The 27,989-nt window shown below is 44.0% G+C and overlaps 1 protein-coding gene across 3 annotated transcripts; it reads right to left on the bottom strand.

Annotated features, from left to right (window-relative positions):
- Nucleotides 1-109: 109 nt before the first annotated feature.
- Nucleotides 110-27,926, bottom strand: Zdhhc5 (zinc finger DHHC-type palmitoyltransferase 5). 3 transcript variants are annotated; one of them, XM_048359983.1, is made up of 13 exons: nt 27,630-27,926; nt 25,731-25,855; nt 22,943-24,116; nt 13,638-13,759; nt 10,471-10,628; nt 8,885-9,057; nt 8,631-8,733; nt 6,490-6,581; nt 5,706-5,838; nt 4,267-4,390; nt 3,770-3,882; nt 1,901-2,760; nt 110-1,507 (listed from the first exon to the last, which is right to left on the bottom strand). In XM_048359983.1, exons 3-13 carry the CDS (start codon nt 23,044-23,046, stop codon nt 1,342-1,344), a joined length of 2,148 nt encoding a protein of 715 aa, XP_048215940.1. In that variant the 5' UTR covers nt 23,047-24,116; nt 25,731-25,855; nt 27,630-27,926; the 3' UTR covers nt 110-1,341. The 3 variants fall into 3 exon arrangements, with proteins under 3 accessions (XP_048215940.1, XP_048215942.1, XP_048215941.1); XM_048359985.1 differs by lacking the exon at nt 25,731-25,855; XM_048359984.1 differs by lacking the exon at nt 27,630-27,926 and having other exon boundaries at nt 25,731-25,862.
- Between the last annotated feature and the right edge of the window lie 63 nt (nt 27,927-27,989).

Raw genomic sequence — 27,989 nt, 5'->3', positions numbered from 1 at the left:
CCTTAAAGATGAGGTGGCAGCAGAGAGGTTTGCAAGTTTTTGTGTGCTGACTTCCCACCAGAGATCGTTCACCCTGCCTTCACCAGACAAACAACACAAGCCAGGGAAGGCTGGTTAGATCAGGATTTCTTTTTATTCCTTGTTGGTTTAAAATGGCTAATCAGAATAAAAAATAAAGGGCCTCTGTATAGAGGCTGGGGTCTTCCCTTATTTAGAGGTTAGAACCCAGGTACCCCCTCTACCCAGCACCATACTTAGGTGGGCTGAGGGGTAACCCCCAAGGGACAACCGGAGGGGCCTAGGCTTGCCACTCCTTCTCTCTATCCCATTTTTGGCATATGATGAAAAATATTGCTTTTAAAATTCTTCTCTCCTGGCCTTGGATTTTAAAATCATGTTAACTATGTAAGCCACAGGAAAGCTTTGAGGGGCTCACTGAAGAAGCCCACCCTAATCTTGTCCCCCAAGAATGGAGGATTATCCAATATTACTTCTTAAACTAGGCCAAGCTCTCTTCCTGATCCCCACCACCACCACCTGTCACAGAGCTGCAACCCCTTTCCTGGGGAAACTAGATGCCTATGAGCCTAGAAAACCAACCCTCCTCTCCAAGTGCTTCCCTCTTCTGATCAAGACCCCAGACTCACTGCTTCCCAGGTTTCTTCCTTAATCACTAGCACCAACAGGAGGTGCCATTTCCTTAGCTGGTTACTGGGATGAAAAGGAACCATGGGAAAAAAAGGAAGACTTCATTGTCTCTCCCTTACTTCCTGCTGGTCTGAGGAAAAAGAAGAGCAAAATCTCCCCTCCTTTTGTGCGTGTGTGTGCATATGTGTGTGTGCCTGTGTATATACATACATACATATATCCCTCATCTATATATCCCATCCCAAGATAGATATATAATTTCTTTACTATTTATTATATACATACATATATGTGTGTATATATATGTATATGTACACACACACACCTGGTAACGCAGAAGAGGAAAAAATAGAATCCGTAACAATAATAAAAAAAATTATTTCTGGTTTAAAAATGATCTGGTTCCCTCCAGGGCGAGCAATTGCACAAATGTCCACTGAGTCTGGTCCAGGGATTAATAAGGGAAGGGAAGGTCCTTAAAAGGTAATAGGGGGGTGCTACCCCAGTCTCAGAGCCCCAACTCTCCAACTCCCCAACCCCGTGGCATTTTATAAAGCGCTCCTCATCCTCTTGGAATCGGTGGTTTAAAAAATGTCCATGCAGGGTAGGGGAGCCCCTTGAGGGAAGAAAGGTGGCCACCTGGGGCCCTTTGGTGTAGGTACAGAGGCATGGGGAAGGAGAGGTGCCAGAAGCTCACACAGAAATCTCATAGGTGGTACCACCCACCCCTGACACCTTCTTCACTCCTCCCCTTGTGGGGCTACTTAGAGGTGGCTGGCCTGGGCCAGGGGAGGCTGAGCCTATGCTCTTGGGCTGCCCGTTGGACTTGCTGTAGGCGGTCTTGAGCTGCACTTCATCTCTAGGAAGAAAACGAGATGAGTGTTAGGAAAAAGGGCATGAAGGACAGCAAAACTGTTTACAGTCTGGTTCCCCAAACAGCCCCTTTTGTTTTGTTGACATCAACACTGAAAATCAGGCTGAGATGCCCTATCTCCCCAATGTATTCAGGCTGAGATGCCCTATCTCCTCAATGCATTTCTAACTACTAGTAGCTGCTATCTTACACTTACATTCAGGCAGATAATACTTTAAAGGAGATGAAGTACTCACCTTCAGGTTACCAGAGTAAAAATGAGTTTGGGATACCCCTTGGTCCCACCTCCCATAGAATATACAAGGAGAGCCCAAATCATTTTGCCAAGTACTATCTCGGTTTTAAGTTGGCTGAGGACCGGGATGGGCTCATACTTACTTGGGGGTCAGTAATGGCTGCAAGGCCACTTCCTCTGTCTCTGAGACACCAGGTGGGGCTTTTTGGCTGCTGTAAGACATTGATCGGCCCAGGTATGGGGCAGTTGGGCCTGGTTCAGGGGAGCCTAATCCACGGCTCCTTAGCCCATCTGGTTTGCCAAAACGGGGTACAGCTGGACGTCCCAGTGGAGTTTTGCCCAAGGGTGATCTCTTTGAATCATCTGAGGAGGAACTAGTACGAGGGGCATGGCCTGAGCCTGGTGTTGACTGAATACCGGAGTCCCCCAAGGCTGGTTCTTCCTCACGGCCTGTGAGAGGGGGTGACTGACGTAGCAGCTTCTCTCGTTCCTGGAGGGAGGCCACAATGTGGCGTGACAGATTGTCATAACGGACTGGTGAGGGCTCTCGGTGTGCTGGGCCAGTTGGCACCAAACGTGGGTGCCTCTCGGCTTCCCGCTGCTGGGCCAGCCGGGCTGACAGGAAGGGAGAAGTGTAGCCTAAAGGTGGATCTGGCTCAGGCCCTGCCTGCACTGACTCAAAATCAGGGCTGTCTGAAGGAGTGAGTAGGCTGTCATAAGAGAGGCTTCCATTCCGTGTCTGGTTGGCCAGGCTTTTATAGGAGGTGGAGGTGGTACCCTCTGAACGAATGGACTGCAACTGGCCCAGTTCAAAGCCTGTACCCTGGGCTGACTTGAGACTGGATGAGCGTGAGCCGCTGGACAGTGGATCGAAGTGAAAGCTTTTGCCAAAGGTGGGTGAACGGAAACTCTCTGGCTCCAAGCTGGGCTCTGAGCGGTAGCTGGGATGACGGCTGCTTTCTGCAATTGAGGTTGGTTCCTTTAAGCTGTCCCCACGACTCAACTGAGGAAGTAAAGCAGATTCTTTTTACTACAGTATTATCAGTTTTATTATAAAAATGAATACATGGCCTAGTGGTAGTGTTTACCCAGCATACACAAAGCCCCTGGGTTAGATTCCTCAGCACCACATATACAGAAAAAGCCGGAAGTGGCACTGTGGCTCAAGAGGTAGAGTGCTAGCTTGAGAAAAAGAAGCCAGGGACAGTGCTCAGGCCCTGAGTTCAAGCCCCAGGACTGGCAAAAAAAAAAAAAAAGAAATGAATACACAACAAAGATGGTCATTATTTTTTAGCTCTACTTGCATGTAATGCTGGCTATTGAGCAGCTTTCTTTGGTCAAGCAGATTCTTAATGGTGCCTTTGTTAGAGACCCCAGAGCTTCAGGAGAATTAGACCCAATTATAACACCAGCACTTAGGAAGCTGAGGCAAGAAGAGTTCAAATTCAAGGCCAGCTTGAGCTATATTTTTTTTTGTCTCAAAAAAAAAAAAAAAAAAAAAAGGTGCCCTGTGGTAATAGTGGTACAGTGCCTGCCTTGAGCAAAAGAAGCTCAGTGGCAGTGCCCAGGCCCCAAGTTCAAGCCCCAGGACTGAAAAGGAAAAATAAAAACAAAAAAACTATAAAGTAAATCTGTAAGTTGGAAAAATAGTATCTTTTTTTTTTTTTTGGCCAGTCCTGGGGCTTGGACTCAGGGCCTGAGCACTGTCCCTGGCTTCTTTTTGCTCAATGCTAGCACTCTGCCACTTGAGCCACAGCGCCACTTCTGGCCTTTTCTATATATGTGGTGCTGAGGAATCGAACCCAGGGCTTCATGTATACAAGGCACATACTCTTGCCACTAAGCTATATTCCCAGCTCACATTCTTCTTTGATGAACACACTATCACAGAAATTCAATTCTACTAATGTCAAACACTCAAAAAATGCCCATGGTTTTCTTGTCTTCCCTTCTGCTTCTTTTTCCCAAGAGCTGGCACATGTTATAACCCTGCTTCTTAGAGTGCACAGTACCTTGGCGCTGGAGGAATGAGGCATGGCGGCTGATGTACTGCTACTACTGTAACCTGGCCGGTATTTGTACATGGTAGGTGTGGGAGGGCTGTCCTTGCCCAAGAGGCTGCTATCTGCAGAGGGGGAAAAAAAGGTCCAGGGAGCACTACTTTACAATCAGTTCTCTTAATCTGCCTAAAGTATATGGGAAAGATAGGTGGTAACAAACACACCCAGCAAAAGGAAAAGTGTGGGGAATATGAAGGCAAGACTAAAAGCTTATACCAACTCAGAACTCAGTGTGGGCAAACTCAAGTCACAAAACACCCCAGGAAGTTATCTGGTCTAAGGGTTACAACTGCCCTGGCAAAAGTGCAATTCACTGCCAACTGCTACACGGCATCCTTCCTCTTCAAGTTATCCCAAAAACCACCTGCTGAGTATTCTTGGCCAGGCCTTGCTCATCTTCTTATAACTACATCTAGTTCTAGGATCTCAAAGATCAAGAAAGCACTTACCCTCATTAGTTGCCAAGCTGAGGTGTGTTCGCAGCCCTGTGTAACGGCTCAGGTCCGGCTTAGGAGGAGGTGGAGGTTCTGCATCTGCAGACTGGCTTTCTGTGATCTCCAGGCTTCCCTTAGACTAGATGGGGGGGGGGGGGGGTAGGGGAGAAGCAGATTTAGAAGAGTGGGCAGTATGACAACTCAACTCAAATTATATATTATAAACTGGCAAAGGTATTGAAGAATCAATCATATGTTTTTTGTTTTTTGTTTTTGGCCAGTCCTGGGCCTTGGACTCAGGGTCTGAGCACTGTCCCTGGCTTCTTTTTGCTCAAGGCTAGCACTCTGCCACTTGAGCCACAGCGCCACTTCTGGCCGTTTTCTGCATATGTGGTGCTGGGGAATTGAACCCAGGGCCTCATGTATACGAGGCAAGCACTCTTGCCACTAGGCCATATCCCCAGCCCCAATCATATGTTTTTAAACACAGTGGAAGAAAAGGCACAACAGTTCTGAGATAAAAGTTTCCAATACGGGCTCGGGATATGGCCTAGTGGCAAGAGTACTTGCCTGGTATACATGAAGCCCTGGGTTCAATTCCCCAGCACCACATATACAGAAAACAGCCAGCATGCCTAGGATATATAAAGCCCTGGGTTCAATTCCTCAGCACTACATATGTAGAAAAGGCCAGAAGTGGTGCTGTGGCTCAAGTGGTAGAGTGCTAGCCTTGAGCAACAAAAAGCCAGGGACAGTGCTCAGGCCCTGAGTTCAAGCCCCAGGCTGGCCAAAAAAAAAAAAAGAATAGTATATCAATATGAATATCAAATAAAAGGAATTCAAGGGATTTTAAAAAATGGTCCAACTCTATGTGGTTACTGTATATGATTTTGGTACACTGGATGTTGTATATATGCCTACCTGATCTAGGGAAGGGAAAGAAAAATGAGGGTGTAAGATATCACAAGAAATGTATTCACTGCATTATGTAACTGTAGCCCTTTGCACAACACCTTTTCAATAAAATTTAATCAAAAAAAAAAGAAAAAGAAAACAGCCAGCAGTGGTGCTGTGGCTCAAGTGGCAGAGTGCTGGCCTTGAGCAAAAATAAGCCAGGGACAGTGCTCACTCAGGCCCTGAGTCCAAGCCCCAGGATTGGCAAAAAGAAGAAAAAGAAAAAGTTTCCAATAAAAGCTTAATTTCTATCACTAATTTCCTGATTACAAGCAACAACTCTTTGTTAAGCTTCTATCATCTGTAGCTTGTTCAGTCTGGTGAAGTCATGGGAATGTACTCAATGACTGTTGTCACTGAACTTAAATATAATGGAGAAAAAGATTTGTATTTAAGTAATTTTAACATGACTCAGGAAGTGCTCTAATAAGATGTAAAGTAAATGCAAGTTTCCATTTCTTTGCATGGATGCGATTTCTCCAAGTTACCTAATTCCTCACCTTAGTTCTCCTCAGCTCTCCCTGGATACCATTATCCATGATCTTCACAGTTATCTGCCCATCCGACACTTCTGGCCGAAGGAAAGGAGGTCTGATTACAATTGTCTTCTCTTTCTTTGGTCTTCCCAAATACCTGGTATCAAAAATGAGAAATCTTTATTTATTTAGGTCAAAAATATCTACTACTGCCCAGTTATTTTTTTACTTTGACAGTCCTGGGCCTTGAACTCAGGGCCTGTGCACTGTCCCTGGCTTCTTTTTGCTCAAGGCTAGAGCACTCTACCACTTGAGCCATAGTGCCACTTCCAGCTTTTTCTGTGTTTGTGGTACTGAGGAATCAAATCCAGGGCTTCATGCATGCAAGGCAAGCACTCTACCACTAAGCCACATTTCCAGCCCCTAGTGCCCTATTACGTACGAAACATTTTTATAAATATAAGAAACAGTCCTGGGGTGGAGTGTGGACAGCTCAGCAAGGCCCTAAATTTAACCTCCAACACCAAAAAGAAGTCCTATTGGGCTAGTGAAATCTGCAGTAAGACTAGACCTTTATGTGCAGGTGCTGAAGGAATTCTGAAGTATATCTTATTCATCTTCAGTTCTCAAAGGAGGTTAGCCATAATACCTGAGGAATACGGGCCCAACTCACAGGGTTCACAGCAAAGGATGGGCATGTTTCTCACATGCAGCGCTTACCATTCTCAAAGAAACCCCTTCCTAAAGCGGCACATTTCCCCAAGGCCAGATGGAGCCCAAGGGAGTGTCAAAGGGGTGGCAGGTGTACCTGGGCGCCGGAGAGCTGCAGAGCACCCGGCTCACGTTGTTACAGCAGCCGTTGGTGAAGGGGTTCACACCTCCTCGGAATTTACCCGTAACCTAGAGAGAGGTTGAACAAGGGCCTTGACCTCCGAAAATGAAAACTTTTTTTTTTTTTTTTGCCAGTCCTGGGCCTTGAACTCAGGGCATGAGCACTGTCACTGGCTTCTTCTTGCTCAAGGCTAGCACTCTGCCACTTAAGCCACAGCACCACTTCTGGCCATTTTCTGTATATGTGGTGCTGGGGAATCGAACCCAGGGCTTCATGTTATGCGAGGCAAGCACTCTTGCCACTAGGCCATATCCCCAGCCCATGAAAACAAATTAATAGGAAATCATTATGCTTCCACTCTGGAAGCTTACACGTGTCGTGGCTCAGAACAGGGTCTCCACAGGCAGGGCCCTCAGTTCAAATCCAAAATCTACCTCATGGCAGCTTGTCTAGTGGCCCTAAACTTCAGTTCCCTCATGTAAACTGGGGAAATAGCTTTGGATGCTTTTTTTATTAGTACTGGGGCTTGAACTTAGGGCCTCACACTCCAGCAGCTTGGCTTTTTCTGCTCATGGCTGTTCTACCTCCTAAGTCATATCTCCAGCCTGGATTTTTTTGCCTATTAACTATCGGTGAGAGTCTGGAGGACTTTTCTGCCCAAGGTGACTTTTAACCATGATCCCTAGATCTCAACCACTGAGATCTGAACTCAGAGTCTCCAGCTATCGCTTTCTTGCTCATGGTTTTTACTCAATCACTTGAGCCATGCCTCCAGTCCATAAATAGCTTTCTAAATAACAGTAAAATAATCCACAAATGTTTTAAGTTCCTTAAATTAAATAAAGTGGCACAATAGTTGCATATAACGTATGCACACCCCATCTATTCTAAATCATCCTAGATGACTTATTCTACCTTTTCTACCCAATACAGTATGTTATATAAATACAATATATACTTACATACATTATATTCTCATATATACAAACATTGTATTTAGGGAATAATGACAAGAGGAAATAAAGCCCACATTTTCAGGCCAGATGCAATTTTTCCACGAGTATATTCCGTAGTTGGTTATTTGAAGAATCCATAAATATATGGCTGTATAAGACTAATTAATGTGGGCTGGGGATATGGCCTAGTGGCAAGAGTGTATGCCTCGTATACATGAAGCCCTGGGTCCAATTCCCCAGCACCACATACACAGAAAACAGCCAGAACTGGTGCTGTGGCAAAAAAAAAAAAAAAAAAAAAACAACAAACCAACTTTGGCTCAGATTCAAAGTTGATCAATAAAAACATATTAAAAAAAAGACTAATTAAGGTCATTAATATGGCACACAAAGAACATCATGAGGGAGGAGGAAGTAACAAGTTGAAGAAGAAATATACTCACTGCCTTACATATGAACTATATAACCCCTCTGTTCTTCATTTTTACAATAAAGGGGGAAATTAAAAAAAAAAACAACACATTTTCATGTGGGCAATATTGTAAGCTTTACAAGGACTGACCCAAATCTTTTTTTTTTTTTTTTTGCCAGTCCTGGGGCTTGAATTCAGGGCCTGGCTCTGTCCCAGAGTCTCTCTGTGCTCAAGGCTTGCACTCTACCACTTGAGCCACAGCACCACTTCTGGCTTTTTCTGTTTATGTGGTGCTGAGGAGTCGAACCTAGGGCTTCATGTATGCTAGGCAAGCACTCTACCACTAAACCACGTTCCCAATTCCTGACCCAACTCATTACTTCCATAACTCAGCCTAGATTGTCTAGTGTACAGTGTGCATTCAATAAAGATCCATTAACTGAGAAACAGCTTCTGCTCTCATGGTTTTCTTTCCTTTTCCTCTTCCTCTTCACCTTTCCTTGAGCCCAGGTTGGCCTCACGCTGTCAATCCTTTTGTGTGCTGGAATTATAGGTATCGTCCTCCACATCTAGTTTTATCTTCAGACTTGAGGGACCTAGGTATGTCTCAACCCCTACCACTGATCTCTGAATCATCATAAAAAGTATTCATTAAGCTTCTATTTGTGGGAGCATTGTGCTACACAATGACCAGAAGGCTTGAGACATAACCCTGCTCTTCAGGGGTCTCCCATCACTTCTCCCCATACCTGTTCATTAGTTGTGCGTCCCCTGGCCACCAGCACCACATGAAATCCTGTGAGGCCAGCTACAGGGATGAAGAATAAGCCAGCCACACACATCACTGCCATTCTGATGCCAAACAGTCAAGGAGAACAAAGCAATGTTATCTTGCCTTTCCCAACCCCAAATGACCATACCCTTTGCACCTTCCCTACCACAGGCCTCAAGTTTTTCTTTCCTTCCCACCTCAATCCCACACTCCAAAGGCCTTGAAGGATACGTGACAGCCGTGCGAACCCCTGAGAGTTCCTCTATGTGGTAGAGGACATAAAGGAGGCCAAAGCCAAACACGCCCATAATGTGGGCTGTCAGGGAAAGGAGGAAGAGGAAGAAATAACGGTAGTTCCGGCGACCAATACAGTTGTTCACCCAGGGGCAGTGATGATCAAATTCCTAGGGGCAAAAGAGAGAGAATGAGAGGCTTCCTTACACCATAGCATTAGATCACTTCAGTCAAGAGAAAGACAAATGGAAGAAATTAAGTTTTACTTTTAGTAACTAATGATTATTTTCACTTAGTTGCAAAATTAAAAACAGAATATAGCAGTTTTTGAAAGAAAGACTTTCCAGAGGGCTGGGAATATGGCCTAGTGGCAAGAGTGCCACTGGCCCTGGGTTCGATTCCCCAGCACCACATATATAGAAAATGGCCAGAAGTGGTGCTGTGGCTCAAGTGGCAGAGTGCTAGCCTTGAGCAAAAAGAAGCCAGGGACAGTGCTTAGGCCCTGAGTCCAAGGCCCAGGACTGGCAAAAAAAAAAAAAAAAAAAAAAAACAAGACTTTCCAGAAATTGGTCAAAGGCCAAGTTTTCAAAAATTTATCCTATATGACCTAGAAACTCTGAAAAAGGATGAATATTGGGAGATTTCATTACAAAACATTCACAATTCTTGAGAAATAAGCTTTTAGAAAGAAAAGCAGGCAAGCAACTGCATATACTTGAATATAAATGGGCTGAGAAAAGGACTAAAAAGAAGACAAGGGATGCAAAAGAATAAGAAGGAAGGGCTGGGGATATGGCCTAGTGGCAAGAGTGCTTGCCTTGTATACATAGGCCCTGGGTTCAATTCCCCAGCATCACATATACAGAAAACGGCCAGAAGTGGCGCTGTGGCTCAAGTGGCAGAGTGCTAGCCTTGAGCAAAAAGAAGCCAGGGACAGTGCTCAGGCCCTGAGTTCAAGGCCCAGGACTGGCCCCCCCCACCCAAAAAAAAAAAAAGAAGAAGAAGGAGGAAGACAAAAGTCAAATTTGATTTCAACAGCAAAATTTTGTGGAAGCAAGAGATAACACAAAGGCAGGACTTATAATCAAAAAGACTTAACAGAAGCCGGGAGATCTGAGGATTGAGGTTCAAAGCCAGCCCAGTCAGGAAACGTCTATGAAGCTTTTATCTTCAATTAACCACCAAAAACTGAAGGTGGAGTTGTGGCTCAAAATGGTAGAGCGTACTTGTTTTGAGCAAAAAAGTTCAGAGCCAGCACTCAGGCCCTGAGTTTAAGCCCAAGAACTGACAAAAAAAAACAAAGAAAAGACCAACAGATGGAAGGCTGAAGATTAAAATCTTGGGTGTTAGCTATACCCACTTGAGGTCAAAGTTTCCCTGCTGTAATTATAGAGTGCTCATGCTCTGACCCACATGTGTACTTTTTGCTAACACCTTTGGATTGAGCTAGACCATGTTGTTTCAGCAGGCTGCCAGGGCTAGCGCTCTACCACTTGAGTACCACTTCCGGTGTACCAAATCTTTTCTAGAGTGAAAACTTCCAAGAGGTACTTACTGGGTCTTACCCCACCCAGTGCTCTTACCTCCACGCAGTTATCACAGACGCTGCAGTGGGAACACCGAGGAGGACGGTAGAAACGGCAGGTGGCACACCATTTCATGCGTACTTGGATGCCTTTGATCTCCACTGTTTTGTAAAGAGGAGCACGGAAATCATCTTCTTTATCTTCATCTTCCTCAGCTATAAAGAGAAAGTCAGTTTAAAAAACAACTGGCAGGGCTGGGGATGTGGCTTATCAGTATAGTGCTTGCCTAGCATGCATGAAGTCCTGGGTTGGGTTCCGATTCCTCAGCACCACATAAACAGAAAAGGCCAGAAGTAGCACTGTGACTCGAGAAGAGAGTGCTAGCCTTGAGCAAAAAGAAGCCAGGAACAGTGCTCAAGCCCTGAATTCATGCCCCAGGACTGGCAACAAAGAAAAAAAAAAACCTAGCTACTTAGGGGGCTGAGATCCGAGGATCAAGTTCAAAGCCAGCTTATGGGAAAATTCCATGAGACTCATATACTATTAATCATCAACAACCAAGTCATTGACCAGGCCCTGAGTTCAAGGCCTAGGAACAGAAGAAAACAACAATAGAAATTATATACTCCCCTCCTTCACAAAATCCAATGCCCAAATGACTTCCCCTACTCTTACAAACTTCATCTAAATCATAGAGAAGGAAATATATACAATGTAACAGCTATTATCTCTGGTTTATGAAATCACAGGTAACCTTTGTAGTTTTGGTAGTTCCTATATAATAATTACATATATATACATATATGTGTGTATATGCATACATATATAATCATTATTTAAATACATGTATACATACGTATATATACACACACACAACTTATTAAAATTTCTCTTTTATCAACCGTGGTATTATTCCGGAAATCTGAGTATTCAGGAGGCCAAGGCATAAGATTATAAATTTAAGACCAGTCTGGCTATATAGCAAGTTTCAAGCCTGCTTGGACTATTTAGTAAGACAGTAGTATCTTAAAAAAATAAAAGCCTTCTCTATCTTGTTATAATAAGCTACTTGGAAGCAACGATCTTATTCAAAAAGCCACCCCAAATGATTTTCAGTGCCTTAAACATAGTAGAACACTAAGTATGTGATGAATGAACACTAAAATACCCTTCCTTGGCTTTAGAGACACAAGATTCCTTTCCCTCACAGAAGTCACAAGGATGAATCATGCTGACACAGACTTGGGAGCACATGAACTTTAAAAAGCTTCTTGTCACCACACTGTTATTCCAATATCACCTACTTCACTCTTTAAAAAAAACAGTAATACAGGGTGGGAATATGGCCTAGTGGTAGAGTGAAGAGTAAGATATGAAGATTGCAGTTCAAAACCAGCCCAGGCAGAAAAATCCTCGAGACTCTCATCTCCAATTAACCACGAAAAAAGCCAGAGGTAGAACTGTGATAGGGTGAGCAAAAAAGCTAAAGGACAGTGCCCAGGCCTTGAGTTCAAACCCCAGTTCTGAGAGAGAATAAAATTAGCATCCAACTTAATTCAAAATTTAGAAGCTTTGAAAATATATTTAGACAATCACTTCCTTCTCCCATCCAAGCATTAATCAGGCCCAACCCTGCTGGCTTTTGCAATCAAACAAGAATGAAGACAATCAGGATTCGTGTGGCAGTAACCTTTTTTCACTCTGGACAGCTCACTGGACAGCTCTGTCACTTTGAGCTGTCATGAATAATTTTGTTCAAGCTACTTCTGGAAAACTTGTAAATCCACCTTTGACTTCAGTTCTCAATTGTTTGTATAACTACTCCCAGCCATCCAAAAACTCGCGATTCTCACACAATTATTTTTTGTAAACGAAACTCTTAATTCCGTGATTCCTACATTTGAAGACCTCTTATAGTCAAAAGAATTACAATCTATTTACTTGAGCATTAATTATTTAATTAAACATATAAATTCCTTCACAACTTGGTCTGGGCTTATATCCTGCCTCTTTTGGTCCTACATGCATAACATCCTCCAACCTCATAGACTTCACCATTTCATAGCAGACTTCTGTGTATGCTGCTGCTTTTGGATAAACATTTCCCCCTCCCATCTTCTAGTGAGTGAAGTCTTTATCACCCACTCTGGCAGCATTTCCTCAATTTCCCGGGACAGAGAGAACTGCACCCTATGTTCTCACAAAGGCTTGTTCATGCCTTCCTCTAGTTACACTGTGCTGTTACAACTGTCATGACAGCCTCCTTTACTTGCTTGCAATGTTGGGATCACACCCATGACTCTGTATTCTAGGCTAGCACTCTAACACTGAGCTACATCCTCAGCCTTGGGTTTACATAGCACCTCGTTATTCCTCAGGCTAGCCTGGAACTCACAATGCTCTTAGGAGGCTCAGCTTCCTGAGGCTGAAGATTTCAGGTATGAACCACCATACCTGCATCCCCACATGCTGAGTAACTGAAAACCAAAGATTTGATCAAAAGTAGACTAAATGAATGGAAGTTATGACATATATTCCTGAAGACCTTAACCCAACTTTCGTCATCAGATTTAAAAAGTATCCAATAATCCTAGGAATTCTAGGACCCAAAAGAGCCAGTTGTGTTTGTCCCAATAATTTTTATTTTTGTGCTGGTCCTGGTGCCTGAACTCAGGGAAGATTCCTGAGCTTTTCATGCTCAAGGCTACCACTCTATCATTTGATCTTCAGCTCTACTTCTGGCTTTTTGCTGTTTAATTGGAAGAGTCACATGGACTTCCTGCCCCAGCTATCTCTGAACTGCAATCTTCAGATTTCAGCTTCTTGGGTAGCTAGGATTATAGGCATGACCCAACCACACCTGGCTACCCAAATAATTATGAACTCAGGTCCTTGAGCTCCCATTCAACTGTTTCACACAAGGCTGGCACTCTACCCCCTGAAACACACCTCACCTCCAGTTCCCAAAGAAATTTTCTGAGGGTCAGTCATGGAGCTTGGGCACTGTCTCTGAGCTCTTTTGCTCAAGGCTAGCACTCTACCATTCTGAGCCACAGCACCACATCCTATTTCCTGGTGGTTAACAAGAAAAAAAGTCTCAGGACTTTCCTGCTTAGGCTGGCTTTGAACTATGATCCTTGGATCTCAGCCCCCTAAGTAGCTAGGATTACAGGCGTTTTTCCGAGTTGAGAAAGAGCTTCCAAGAGTGAAGAGGGAGACCTTACCTCGAGGGAAAATCCCTGGGTCCATAAAGGTGGCCATGCTGAAGTTGGCCAACACAAAGAGAAACATAATCGCATTGTAGATGGGCACTGCAGGCGACACATACAGGCTTAGTCCTGGACACCTGTGCACACAACAAAGAAAATGAGGTGCCATCTATGTTCTGCACACCAACTTCACTCATAAAACTGTGTAAAGATTCTTACCCCAGGTATGTAGTTTACCTTTGTCATCCTAACTTATTACACACCTTGATTCTTCCCACCAAGTGGCCCAGGTTCCCATGAAGCAACTTATTTTAGAACAAGGTATTCATATCTGTTTGATATTAACCCTTTTCATCTGTTACTCAGACACATTCTTCCCTTGGGGGTATTTCCATGTTTTGGAATGTGTCTTTATCTCCAGACATGAGAACTAGGGACTATGTAACAGACACCAGCTACACTGCCTTTTCTGGAGCAGCCCCAGGTTCTTGGATTCCAGCCATGTCCCACTGACCTGCACATTGGCCCAAAGCATGAGACACCACCTGCCTCTCTGGCTCCCATACTCCTTCCCAGCTGGCTTTCAATCACATTCAACTGTCTGGAATTCTTCCCTGTGTGAACTATTCTTCAAGTTTTTACTCAACTACAGACTTTTCAAGGTTGAGAAGTACAAAAAGGGGAGGAGGGATATTTGGCTTAAACTTGGGGCCTTGAGCATTCACTTGTCCTTCCTGCTCAAGGCTGGCACTCTACTCCCTGAGCAATACCTGCATTTCCAGCTTTTTGCTAACTAAATGGAGATAAGAGTTTCTCAGATTTTTTTCTGCCCAGGCTACCTTCAAACTGATCCCCAGATATCAGCCTCCTGTGTAGCTAGCATAAGCATGAGCTACCAGTGCCAGCTGGGCATTTTTTATTTGTTTATTTACTTTTGCCAGTCTTGGGCCTTGGACTCAAGGCCTGAGCACTGTCCCTGACTTCTTTTTGCTCAAGGCTAGCACTCTGCCACTTGAGCCATAGCACCACTTCTGGCCATTTTCTATATATGTGGGGCTGGAGAATAGAACCCAGAGCTTCATGTATACGAGGCAAGCACTCTTGCCACTACGCCATATCCCCAGCCCCATAGCTGGGCATTTTTTAAAACACACATGAGGATGGTCATCAAGACAGAGAACTGGGCTCGGCATGTGGCACATGCTGGCAATTCCAGCACTTATGAAGCTGAGGGGGGAAAAAAGCAGCAGTGGCAGAGGAGCTGGGCAGGGGTGGCTCACACCTAGAATCCCAGCTACGAGACCTGAGGACTGCAATTTGAAACCAGCCAGGGCAGGAAAGTCCGTAAGACTCTTATCTCAATTAAGCACCAAAAAACTGGAAATGGTGCTACAGCTCACAGTGGTAAAGTGCTAGCTTTGAGCAAAAATGCTCAGGCACAGCCCCCAGGCCCTGAGTTCAAACCCCACAACTGACACACACAAAAAAAAAAGCTGAGTGAAGCAAGATGGTTCTGAGTTCAAGAACAGCCTAGGCTACTTATTTCTGAGACTCTGTCTAAAAAATAAACAGCTGGGTGCTATTGGTTCATGCCTATAATTCTAGCTACTCAGGAGGCTGAGATCTGAAAATCACAGATTCAAAGCCAGCCTGGACAGGAAGTCCATGAGACTCCTATCCCCAATTAACCATCAAAAGGCCAATAGCAGAGCTCATGTGGCTCTTGTGCGAGTTTGCTAGTTTTGTGCAAAAAGCTTCAGGAACAGGGTCCACACCCTGAATTCAAGCCCCATGACTGGCAAAAAAAGACTCTTACATACACATATCTAAAAATGGAATGAAGGAATGAGGGAGGAAGAAACAGAGAATATCAGACCCAAGAAGCCCTGAATCTTGTTTTATTTTTGTTGCCAGTCCTGGGGCTTGGACTCAGGGCCTGAGCACTGTCCCTGGCTTCTTTCTTTTTGCTCAAGGCTAGCATTCTACCACTTGAGCCACAGCGCCACTTCCGGCTTTCTCTATATATATGGTGCTGAGGAATCGAACCCAGGGAAGCCCTAAATCTTACAGGAAGAAAAGACTGACAAAACATATCCAGTGTTCCATAATATTCAAATCAAAAGACATGCTTTAGAAAACTTTTCCTTGATCCCCACCCCCCGCCCAAAAAAAGTCCTCCTGTCCAGGATTAAGCTCAAGTTTTTTCAGGATGTGAGTTCTAGTAAAAAAGGCTTCCACAGCACTTCCTAAACTGCTCATTCCTAGGAGTCTAAACTTTCAGAACTTCTGATATGAACCTTACTTGGTCAGTAGTATCAAGTGTCCTTTTCAGTCACAGCTCAGTGAGAACTATAAGATAGTAGCTAAATACCCTAATCTGCTTTTATGGATGAGAACTTAATCTCCAGAATCAGGACAACATCTGCCCTTGTCTTCCTTAATCTGAACCAGTCAGAAGAAAGGAAAAGTTCATTAAAGAGAGGAAGAAAGGGCCTGTGGAGTCTAGAAAACTAATCCACAGTAGTCCTGTATTTAGTCAAGAAAGATATATCCTCACCAAAAGGAAAAGCACTGCCCTAAATAGTGATCAAGGACAGTCTGGAAGCCCTGGGGCCCTTGATAAGATACAAATAAGCCAAAGATAAGAGACTAAACTGTCACAAAGCATCTCACAAATCTTTACAGGCACTATTTTTTCAAATCCCATTCAACCATTCCTTTTTAAAAATGTAAGCATTTATTATGTGCTTTGCTTTTTAGATAATAAACACCACCCAATTCTATGCTCCTCTTGATAGGACAGTACATAATTGGGAAACAGTAATGAAACTAGAGTGAAAAGCCAATTTCAAATACAAAACAGACCTTCAGTCACATCTACACTAACATCAAATGAAGTCTCCCATGAAGCCTCCTCTTCTGTGAGTTCTTTGGTTCAAAAAAGAGATCCCCATACCTTTCAATGGTTTGGGGTAGAATACAAAGTCTCTGCACAGTCCCACCCCAAAGCCTGACCTCCTAGCTTCCTCAGGAGACAGGGAGGGAGAGAAACTGAAAACCAGTCATCCAGGTCAGAGCCCCTCCCTAGGACTAAGCCTGGGATTCAACTTCCGCCTGGGGAAGAAGAGAAAGGGTGACTCACTTCACTCCTACAGCTGGGAAGATAATTAGAAGGGAAAAATAAAATTAAATCCTTAGAACATGAAGGTACCCATGACACAAGATTCCTAGAACTGGCCACTGTGGCTTCTTTAACTTCTAAACGAGATAAGTAAAGCTGCTTTTCCCTTCACAAGGAATCTAAAGTAAAAATTATCCTTCAGATTCCACCCTTACTTCTGTTTCATTTCTACACAAAAAAACTCACCCAGTTCCTTGGGTATTATGCCAACCTTCTCCTGAATGATGAACTTTACCCCTACAGCTTTCTTGATAACAACCTACACCAGCTAAGTGTGTAATCCTGGAACTCAATCCCAATACCAGATGATAAAACAAAGTTGGTCCCCTACAATGGCAGAATCTACAAGTGATACAAATAAAATTGTGAACAGTATTTGCTCATAAACTGAGACCTACTGCTTCTAACCTTAGTACTCTAGTTGAGGAAACAGTCCTCTAAGGAAAGGCATGTGGGAGCACAGCTTATTCCTATCACATCCCATATTCTGCTTGCCTAGAAGAGCCTTCCCAATGCCTTGGCACTTTGCCAGATTCCTGGTGACCACCCTAAGTGGCCTGTCTGAATCTGCTGTCTTTGATGGAGGGAGATGGGGCCAAGAGTTGTTGGGGCCTGTCCTCGTCCTATAGCAATAATCACAGAGCAGAATAACTTAGGGAGTGGCCTTAGCTCAGAAAGCAGACTGACTCATTGATGGGATTTCCAGACCTAAACCATCCCAAGTAGAACAGGTTCTTCTGCCCACCATTCAGTGCAGTTTCCAAGGCTGAATCAAATTGTGAGAGGGGTTTTAATATCCACATTCTCAAAACCCTGTTTCCTAGCCCTTGTTAACATTTCCTGTTACAGTTAAGTTCCTGGAAAGAAAAAGTAGTTAAGCTCTGAATTTTAACCCTGTCTCCATTAATGCTTCAGTCAATATCCTTAGGTAATCCACAGGCAACTAACTGTCAAGCTTGTTACAGCTGCATACTATGAATATGAAAATAAAAGGAGAATGTCTGAAAAGATCATAGAGTTTTTTTAAGTCAGCTGGCTTTAATACTGAGCATTTACTGGATAGAACACATACATACAAAAATATATGTGTGTATACACACACACATCACCATCAATTATCACTCATATATATATCATCACCACCATCAATTATCACTCAGCTCCACCATCAACCTTAATTCCACTTCCCCTATCTGAGGTCCCAGTGATCAAGGACATTTAAAACAGAGGCACTAATCTCCTAAAGAATAGGGCTATACATTCCACCCATGCCAAGTAGATTGCTGAGCAGATGACTAGTGGTTCTCCTCAATGAAACAGGCTGGAATGAATGCCCTATTTCCTGCCCATAGGGATCTTCATCTAGGAGTGCTTTCTTCAAGATGGGGAAACATTTCTTCCCCCTTTATAGGTGGGTTAAGTTTCTCTTAAAAACATTTTTTTTTTTTTATAGTGCCTCTATAACCTAGACTTTCTGTAGGGCCTGGGCACTTATTCTGGATTAGAAAACCAAGTGGGAAGGAAAGGAACAACCACTCCTCAGTTAATGCCCTAGATCACAGGCTGCTCCCACTCACATCAGGTGCTAACACCTCCAGTTACAGGGGAAAAAAAAAAAAAGAGAGAGAGAGAGAGCCACTGAGGTGGTTGCCCAACTCTGTGGGTAAAAGAGTTGAAGGGTGCCCAAGGCAGAAACTGAAAGCAAGCACACTGGTAAGACCCATGTGGATTTCTTTCCAGACTACTCTGATTTTTTTGTTTTGTTTTGTTTTGTTTGCCAGTCCTGGGCCTTGGACTCAGGGCCTGAGCACTGTCCCTGGCTTCTTTTTGCTCAAGGCTAGCACTCTGCCACTTGAGCCACAGCGCCAATTCTGGCCGTTTCCTATATATGTGGTGCTGGGGAAATCGAACCCTGGGCTTCATGTATACGAGGCAAGCACTCTTGCCACTAGGCTATATTCCCGGCCCCTACTCTGATTTTTAATCTTACTCTTAAAGGACCACTTGAACCAGACATCTTTCTCCTACTGGATCTCTCAACTGTAGAAATGGCCAAAATGAGACACTGATTTAACTACCTCACAGGTAGAGAAAACTTTAGAGAAGACCAATTTTGTGATTTCAAATAATGTTGTCAAGTGCCCAAAGAAGGTCCTGGTACTTCAGGAAGACAAGGAGGAGATATCAAATGAGCAGGGCTCTACAAAGCCTCATGTGAACCACAGTATTTCTAATTTTTGTCTCATGGAGTTCAATACTAAGATATTATTTGCAAAAGGATCATGCTGTTTAAATAAACTCCTCTAGGTCAACTTCCTCATAGAGAAGAACCAAGATCCACAAGGGTTAGTAGACTTTACCAAAATCAGTATCCTGAGGCCTGAACAGTATGACTTATACTTAGCATTACCCCAGCTAGTCACAAAGACTAAACCATGATAGAGGACCAAGATGTATTATTTTAAATATGGAGTCTAGGGCTGGGGATATGGCCTAGTGGCATACCTCGTATACATGAGGCCCTGGGTTCAATTCCCCAGCACCACATATACAGAAAACGGCCAGAAGTGGCGCTGTGGCTCAAGTGGCAGAGTGCTAGCCTTGAGCAAAAGGAAGCCAGGGACAGTGCTCAGGCCCTGAGTTCAAGGCCCAGGACTGGCCCAAAAAAAAATATATATATATATGGAATCTAGGACCTAACTGGCAAAGTGTGGGGTTACTTTACAGATCCTCTCTCTCACAGTGAGGAGGGAAATGATTCAGACAAGAGCCACACCACTCCTGCTTAGTTTTAGTACTGGACAAATTCATTCAATGAATGAGACTAGATACAGCTCTGTGGGGAGGCTCTCTCAACTGTTGGGATTCTCATGGCAGATAGATCACTATTTCTTTGATGAACAAACCCAACTGGTAATTCTTCTACTCAGTGCTTTCCTTACTTGACAAAGAAACATGGAGGGTAAATTGTTCTAATTAGTTGAAGCCTACATGCCTCCACTAATTATGTCTGCCAACTGAAAGGGATTCTTCCTCCTACTCCTACTCCTCTAGGTCCCACAGTAATTACCTGGGGTATAGTGTGACTGATGTAAGAGTAGTAGTCACGGGTAGCCTAGTGAAGAGAACAGGATAACAGAGTAGTTGCAGATTCAAGGCCCTATATAGGAGCTAAAAGAGCCTCTCTTTTGCCTCTCCAGTTGAAACTACAAGCTTTTTATGTGACACATGGCTTAATTCTCCAATGAACTGAACCTCAAAAGGTTCCTCCCCTCCATGGGGAGAAACAGATCTGGAGAAACTGAGTGCCTCCGCCCATATACAAGCTTAAAGAGACACTATCTATAGTCAGATGGAAACAAGACAGGACTAACAGAGGTACTAAAAGTTAGGGAATAGTACAGTAAGGTAAATAGGTGTTTATGCCTCCACAAAGTGAGCAGGTGAGACCTTAGGGAGAAAAGGCAACTAAAAAATTGATCCTGTGCAAACTAATGTTGGGAGGCTCTTCTAACTTTGGATTCAAGATAATAATCCCAGGGCTGGGATGTAGCTCAGTGGCAAAGCGCTTGCCTAGCAAGTGCAACTTCCTGGGTTCGATCCCCAATACCAAAAAAGAAAACACAAAAAAATACAGTTAAAAAAAAACAAAACCCAACCAAGATAATAATCCCAAATAAATCATTAAGTTCCTCCGGAATCCTTTTTTCAAGGGGCTGGGAGACCATGAAATAAATAAGGAAGCCCTCTACTTTACTGGCACCAGAGAATGAGAAAGTAGGTTAAACAGCTTCAACTATCAGTTGAGAAAATGCCTATGTCAGAACAACTCTTTGTGGGCAAACTGGTATAACCAGCCAAGCAATTCACTGGTTCCAGATTAACAAATTAGAAATAAGGATTCTACATGTTCTATCTCAAGAACATTTTGAAAGAGAGAAAACACTTCCTTGAAGATCCTAGTTTCTCCAAATGCTTGACTCTCAAAAGAAAATAAATCTTCTCCCACCAATTGGGCCTAAGGGTGTCAACACTGATCTAGTACATACTCATACCACTCCTGATCCAGCACCACAAGTGCCACAAGGATACTAAGACAAGACAATACTTTGGTTAAAATTTTGAGTCTGCTTACTGGCATAGTGGCAAAACCAAAACAAGTTCTCTGAGACTTTTTGTAACCAATGCACAAAGGATAAAATACTGAACATATCCAGTTACAATGAAGAAAAAGATGATGAAGGAAGAGAAGGTAAAGAAAGAAAACCAGCAGGGCTCTGTCTAGATTCTTGAGGGATCTGGCAAGGATGCTTAGACTCCTTATCTAGCGACCAAAATCTGTGACTTCTATAGTTGAGAGGAGGAAGATGAGATGCAGGCTGATGCTTATGCATTCATTAGGTAGTGATTCATCATTTCCTTGTTTAAAAGACAAGATTAGATAGACACCTGGAAGGTAGAGGCAAGATTATATGTTTGAGGGCAACTTGAGCTACAAAGTAAGACTCATGTCAAAAACAACAACAACAAAAAACAAAACTAGACAGATAGATATATATCTAGTCAGCATTTTGCTGACTCTTTTCAGCCAAGCAGCCCACATCTTTTAGAATTCCTTTTGGCAAGCTGACACAGTAATGGACACACCTCTAATTCCAGCACTCAGGAAGTAGAGCAAGAGGACTAAGAGTTCAAGGCCAGCATCATGGGCTAGGCTACATAGCACATCCTTGACTCAAAAAAAAAAAAAAAATTGGCACTTGAAGCTTTTTGGAGCTCAGATTTACTTTCTATGTAGCTGTCTCCATCCCACAATCCCAACAATTCTTAAGCCAAAACTTCTTTCATTTCCTTCCACTTCAATTCTTTTCTTCCTCTTCCCAGCAACACTACGGCTGCTCTCAACAGTACCTTGCAATTAAGTGTGAGCCCAAACCTTGTCAAGATGAACTTTCTAGATCTTACATGCTTTAGTTGTTCCAAGAGCTGTAACTAGAGTGCTAACTCAATGACACAACAGCATAAGGCTCAGAAGCCTGGAACAGGTTCATTTACAAAGCAGTTACAACAAAGATGCTTGCCAGGCTGCTGATAGGTACAATACTAGGGATGAGAGAAAGGGCAAATCATCATCTCCTCATCTAGTAACAACTAGATGAACAAAGTGTTAAGATTCCAGATGAGAATGATGCAAGTCCTAGATTTTTTTGTTTTGTTTCTTTTGCCAGTCCTGGGGCTTGAACTCAGGGCCGAGCACTGTCCCTGGCTTCTTCTTACCCAAGACTAGCACTCTACCACTTGAGCCACAATGCCACTTCTTGTTTTTTCTGTATATGTGTTGCTGAGGAATTGAACCCAGGGCTTCATGCATGCAAGGCAAGCACTCTACCACTGAACTGCATTCCCAGCCCTCTAGATTCTTAAAAGTGGAAAATCTTCTATGCCAACTAGTTTATCCAGCTAGACCCACAAATAGGAAAAGTAGTCTAATTCCCTTTACTGTCATAAAGGGTCTCTTTTAGGACTCTCTTCCTAAATAAAGCTTGTTCTTTCCCACTTGCCTTCACTTCTCCAGCCTTCAGCTTTTAAGAGTTCAGAGAAAACCATTTCAACACTAAAATTCAAATTGGTCTCATCAGTGTGTATAGTTTATAAATCAGTTCGGACACTCCTGAGCGCTCATTTCTACAATCTCAAACTCAAGGTTCAGACAAGTTAGGGAAAAGCCAGGACTATATAAGACTTCAATCCATTCCAGTTCTCCTTCTCTCACAGAACTGACTGCTTACACTGCTTCAAACCACGCTGAACCACGCTACATGTCCTCCCTAGTTGAGGACACCTAATAGAGCCGGGAAGAAAAATATGAAAACATCTATGATTCCAATGGGAGGAACGGGAAAGTAGAAGATTCAACAGAGTAAAATTTGTAACAATGCTAAAAGGATAGGGTGTTCTCACTTTTCTTACATGTCTATGGTTTTGGGTTCACCAGTATCAGAAATCAAGTCCCCTCAGTCACTCAGGCTTTGCAAATAACTAGTAAAACTCCCAAGAAAGCAGTCCTTCCCCTCCCACAGGATGCCCCCCCCCCAACACACACTTCCACCCCAAATACCACTACTGGGAGAAAACTCACGTAAAGGCAAAGAAGAGGGTTGTAGCTCCCACTAAAAAGATGGCGGCTGCTGAGACCGGGACATACTTGCTGGGTTTGAATCTCTTTCCAGACTCTGAGGGCATGTTGGAGCTCTGATGGGAGATCTTCCCTGCCGCATAGCCCAGGCCCACAGAGGCAGAACAGACAAGAAAATGGGATGAGGGAAACAACAGAAAGGAAAGAAACTGGGGAAAACGGAAAAAGTTAAATTATCACCCTTCCCCCTCCCAAATAAAACTGAAGGTCAAAAGATCTCAAATAAAGAAAAGCACATGGGAGGGGGAAAGGTGATTTCAAATGATGAAAAACCACCACCCCAGAACAAAGCAGATGGGGAGATTAAGAAACACAACTTGTACAGTTTAAGAATTGAAGATAAACAATAGGCTGAACACATGCAAAGAGTTGCGGGTAGATAACACAGACAGTCAGACAGACCAAGATGTAGCTCATAGATGGAGGCAGGTATTCAAAAGGAAAGAGTATCAGGGTAGGACAGAAAACTTCAGGTAAGGGCAACTTCTTTTCTGAGGAGATACAACAGTACTTCCACAACTACCACACTGCCACAAAGTAAAGAAAGAGCTGCACCAAAAACAGGTGTGCCCGGTGTTTCTATTTGAATCGAAGGAGGGACCTGGAGCTCCTTCTAGCTTTAAAGAGAAGCTGTTTTCGCTGCAGTCCTTGCTCCTTTTACGCAGTATTCTCAATGCTACCAACTCTCACACCTTCTCTTCACCAGTGCTTGTAGTCTGGCGACAGGAGTTAATTTTATTTACTTCTCTTTTGATGGCCGAGGCTGGACAACAGCTGTTTCACCATTCAGTTGTAAATCCTTTTCTTTGGAGGAGAGAAAACTGAGACAGCAAGCTTGTCTGTCTTCAATCTTTTCTGATTCTCCAACCCTTTAAGGGTTCCGTTCCCTATAGAGTTCATGCAAAACTAAAGGGAAAGTTAAAATCCTTGAAGCCATGTTCTTCTCAGCAAGCAGAATAAGATGAAAAAGTTCCACTTGATACTTCAAAAGATTCCTGTGGATAAAAAAAAGCAAAGCTCCAATGATGTCCCTGCTTCCAGGTCAGTCAATGTCTCTGAGCCTTCTTCAATCCAGGACTTCCTGATGCAGAGTTTCCACTGGAGTATGGTGCTTCACCTGGAGAAAATCAAATATCTTTATCAAAGAAATTATTTCAAGGCATTTCTTAAGACCAAGGCTGAAATTCAATCCCACAGGCTACTCTAAAAAAGTGTCTTTTGAAAGAAAAGATTATTTTTCCATTCCACGTACACATATGTGGAAAGAACTTGGAATATGGGGGAAAATGGATTTTAAATCTCTTAAGTGCTACTGAGATTGGAAGAAGGAAAATATGGCTTTCTCTGGCCTAAGGTCACCAAAGTTCTAGTTCTCATACAGAACCCATCTTACCTGACACAAAAAAACCCAGCAACAAAGGCCAAGAGAGAGAGAGAGAAAGAGAGAGAGAGAGAGAGAGAGAGAGAGAGAGAGAGAGAGAGAGAGAGAGTGTGTTTAAAAAGCACAGCAGTAAAGGGCAATTCTAGAACTAGGATTTCTTGTTGGACAAAGAGAAAATTTGTTGCTACATGAAAATGTAACCTCAAAACTAGGGCAGAAAATCTTATATGTGTCTCTTTTTCTCACCCTTTATTTAACTATAAACCTGAAGAGGCACAAGTTAAATTTCTGGTCTTCTGGACCTATTACGGGACCTGGACAAGCAATAATCTTATACTCAAAGGTAAAATGCCCTCTATGAGCAACAAAAAAGGAGTTGGTCCTTTTCTTTTCCAATTCAACAGTTTTTTTTATTTCTACAATGGCGTATTAGGAACTAAATTGAGCCCCACCTAACACAGTATGATTAAGAGTAACAATTATTTCTGTTGACAATAGTAGTAAAATAACACTGGCACCTTGATTTTATAAGATGCTTTTCATCTGGTGATCTCAAAGCACTTTTCTCACATTATCTGGTGACGGAGTCCCTTATCCAACCAGGTGAAATTGAAGGCTGGAGACTGCCTGAGGCACTCCTCTGAATCACCAGTAGCCAGGTTCACATGCCCCTTTGCTGACACAATCCCTTTCTATCTCTTTCTCTTCCATCACACTACAAGAGCCAATGAGAAAATCTACAGACCAACAGTTTACTTAAGTTACAACTTGAAAAGTTTGTTTTGTGTGTGTGACAGTTCTGGGGGCTTGAACTCTGGACCTGGGCACTGTTCCTGAACTTTTTTTTTTTTTTGCTCACAACTAGCAGTCTACCACTAGATCCACAGCTCCACTTCTCGTTTGTCTTGTTTTGGGGAGGGGGTGTTAATTGGATATAAGAGTTTCACAGGAGCTGGGAATATGGCCTAGTGCTTGCCCTGGGTTCGATTCCCTAGCACCACATATATAGAAAACAGCCAGAAGTGGTGCTGTGGCTCAAGTGACAGAGTGCTAGCCTTGAGCAAAAAGAAGCCAGGGACAGTGCTCAGGCCCTGAGTTCAAGCCCCAGGACTGGCAAAAAAAAAAAAAAAGTTTCACAGACTTTCCTGCTCATGCTGGCTTCAAACCTAGATCCTCAGATATTAGCCTCCTGAGCAGCTAGGATTATAGGCATGAGCCACTGGTGCCTATGAGAACTTAGAAAGTTATTCCCCTCAAGCAGTCCAATATCAAAGGTAGATACTGAAAACACCAGCAGATTCAGATAGTGAAAAGCAAACGTGCTCTGAAATTTATCACTTCCTCTCTCACCTGTGACGTGAGTACAGGCACCTTTCTTCAAGATTCACCATCTCTCTTTAATAGGATTTCAGAAGGCCAAACAGCAATATTAGAATGGATTGAAGTCCCAGAGATTACAAGAAATTGTTAGCATCCTAAAAAAAGATAGATCCTCTTTAGCCTCTGATTCTATGGTTTGTTTCAGTGTCTTATAAGAAATAAAGCCCAACTTTCTACGTTTATGATTAAGTAACTTTTAACAAAGAGGAAGCAAAGTCTTAGTCTATAGACAGTACTATTAAATGTTCCTCTCAAACCCCAAAGATTACAGAAGATGGGAAATTACACTACTTAAAGTAGCGTAATCCTGACAATATGAGTGTCAGGAGATCATTCTGAACCATATATTATTTTGGATTATGTTTTCTATAGAAAAAAAGCCACATGGGCTAATAATGCCATAGTATGCAATCATGGAAGGCCTTACAACGTTGGAGTATAATCCTGGAATACAGAAGAGATTCAGCATCTGAGATGTTCAGAAGGCAGACATTACAAGAGTCAAGATAAAAACAATTTATTGGGTATAAATACAAGCACACCAAGTGTTACTTAGCAAAAGGATGTGCTGGAGATAAGACCACAAGGGTGAGTGTGGTTCATCAGTCACACTCTGATGGGCGCCTACCAGTGAAGTGCACAAAACCCTGTATGTCATATTTAGGCAGGGAGAAAACTATAGGATGGCAGTAGAAAATACAGGATGGGTACTTTGACGGCTTTAGTAAGGCTATATGCGTACTTCCTTAAAGGAGTAAATGAGCATGAGCAGAGCCACTCTTGCTGAAATAAATTAGGTTAATAGTACAATACAGTAAACCAAATACACAATAATAAAGGTGACATGGAATAGCCCACATCAAGCTATCACAGAAAGACCCAAGCAGGAGTTTAGTGTGACACTGTCATAGACTGAGTTGGTAAAGTACATGGAAATATAATTCTTACAAACATTAAGGGAGATGGGGGTTATAAGAAAATAAGAATATGACCTAGAGCAGAGGAATACTGGGATATAAGGATGGAGATGCAAATAAAGATTTAACCAAGGCAAAACTCGACATTAAGAAGGGGGGTTGGGGGGAGTCTAGAACATGGGATATACTTAACACAGACTTGATTCTACAACTGCTTCCAGTAAACTTTAAGTCACTTTCTTACTTCCCAATTCAGTATTTTCATTGGGCCAAAGGAGATAAACACTTTCACAGCCCCTGCCCTACGAAGAGATTATCTATAGGTAAAATGGTAACACATACAAGCTCCACTTGTTTTTTTGTTTTTTAAAGTACGAAGTAGTGAAATCAGGGATCACGCAGCTCCGTGGGAGCCAGAGGAAGCGGGTGGATGGGAGAGGACAGGTAACCAGGATGAAGTCTCCGCAGAGCGGGCCGAGGGACTGGGGGTTGTGGAAACAGCACCCCGTGCCCACTCCGGAGCTGGGGCAAAGGAGAAGCCACGTCTGGGACAGGGCTGACCACCGCGGTGCCGAGGAGGGCAGACCGGACAGCGCCGGGGCCCAGCAGGACCCCGCAGGACCCAGAGAGCGGGCTGCGGGGGTCAACCCCCGAGCCGGGGGACGGAAGGGGCGGCGGCTGGGTGCCAGGTCCCGGCCGAGGACCCGGTCAGGAGCCGGGCAGCCCGTTCCGACTCCAGGCGGCCTTTGGGTCACCAGTCTCCGCTCGGCGTCTGTTCCGGGGCCCTCGAGTCCTGCCGCCGCGGCCGGTCGGATAACCCCGGCCCAGAGAAGGGATGGGGCCTTAACCTCCTCTCCCTCCTTGGTCCCCCTTCCCTAGAGGTCACTCTCCCCTCCCACCTCAGTGGCCCAGCACTTCCGGTTCCGCAGGGGCCGGTGTCTCCGGTACTCACCCCCAAGCACAGTGCCCGTCACCACCGCCGTCGTTGTCGCCGCTACCGCCGCCGCCGCCGCCGCCGCCGCCGCCGCCTCCCGGCAGTGCCGTCCGGCCTCGCAGAGGCAGCGCGCGGCCCCCGCACGCTCCACGCCCGCCCCGCTCCCGCGCGCTCCCGGCCCGCCGACGCTCGTCTTCGAGCCGGCGCGCGGCCGTTGCCTCAGTGCCGGGTCTCGAGCCCTTTCAGCAATCCCATTGGCTTCTTAGCTCGGGAGCGCGCGACGTCTCGCGCGGGGCACGTTCCTCTCATTCATGCGACTTGCGCCGCCGCGCCCGCCCCCGCTCACACACCCATTCACCCACAACCCCCACCCCCACG

The sequence above is a fragment of the Perognathus longimembris genome, chromosome 13 (genome assembly GCF_023159225.1).
Source record: "Perognathus longimembris pacificus isolate PPM17 chromosome 13, ASM2315922v1, whole genome shotgun sequence".
NCBI classification, from domain to species: Eukaryota; Metazoa; Chordata; class Mammalia; order Rodentia; family Heteromyidae; genus Perognathus; species Perognathus longimembris.
This window is presented reverse-complemented; position numbering and strand designations above follow the sequence as displayed.

Bases quoted from the DNA above. Each gene is read 5' to 3' on its own strand.
- Zdhhc5 (XM_048359983.1), bottom strand. From the start codon at position 23,046: ATGCCCTCAGAGTCTGGAAAGAGATTCAAACCCAGCAAGTATGTCCCG. The intron at 8,734-8,884 runs GTATCCTTCAAG...GTTTGGCATCAG, and splicing joins GGGGTTCGCACGGCTGTCAC to AATGGCAGTGATGTGTGTGG. The intron at 2,761-3,769 runs GTACTGTGCACT...TTACTTCCTCAG, and splicing joins CTCATTCCTCCAGCGCCAAG to TTGAGTCGTGGGGACAGCTT.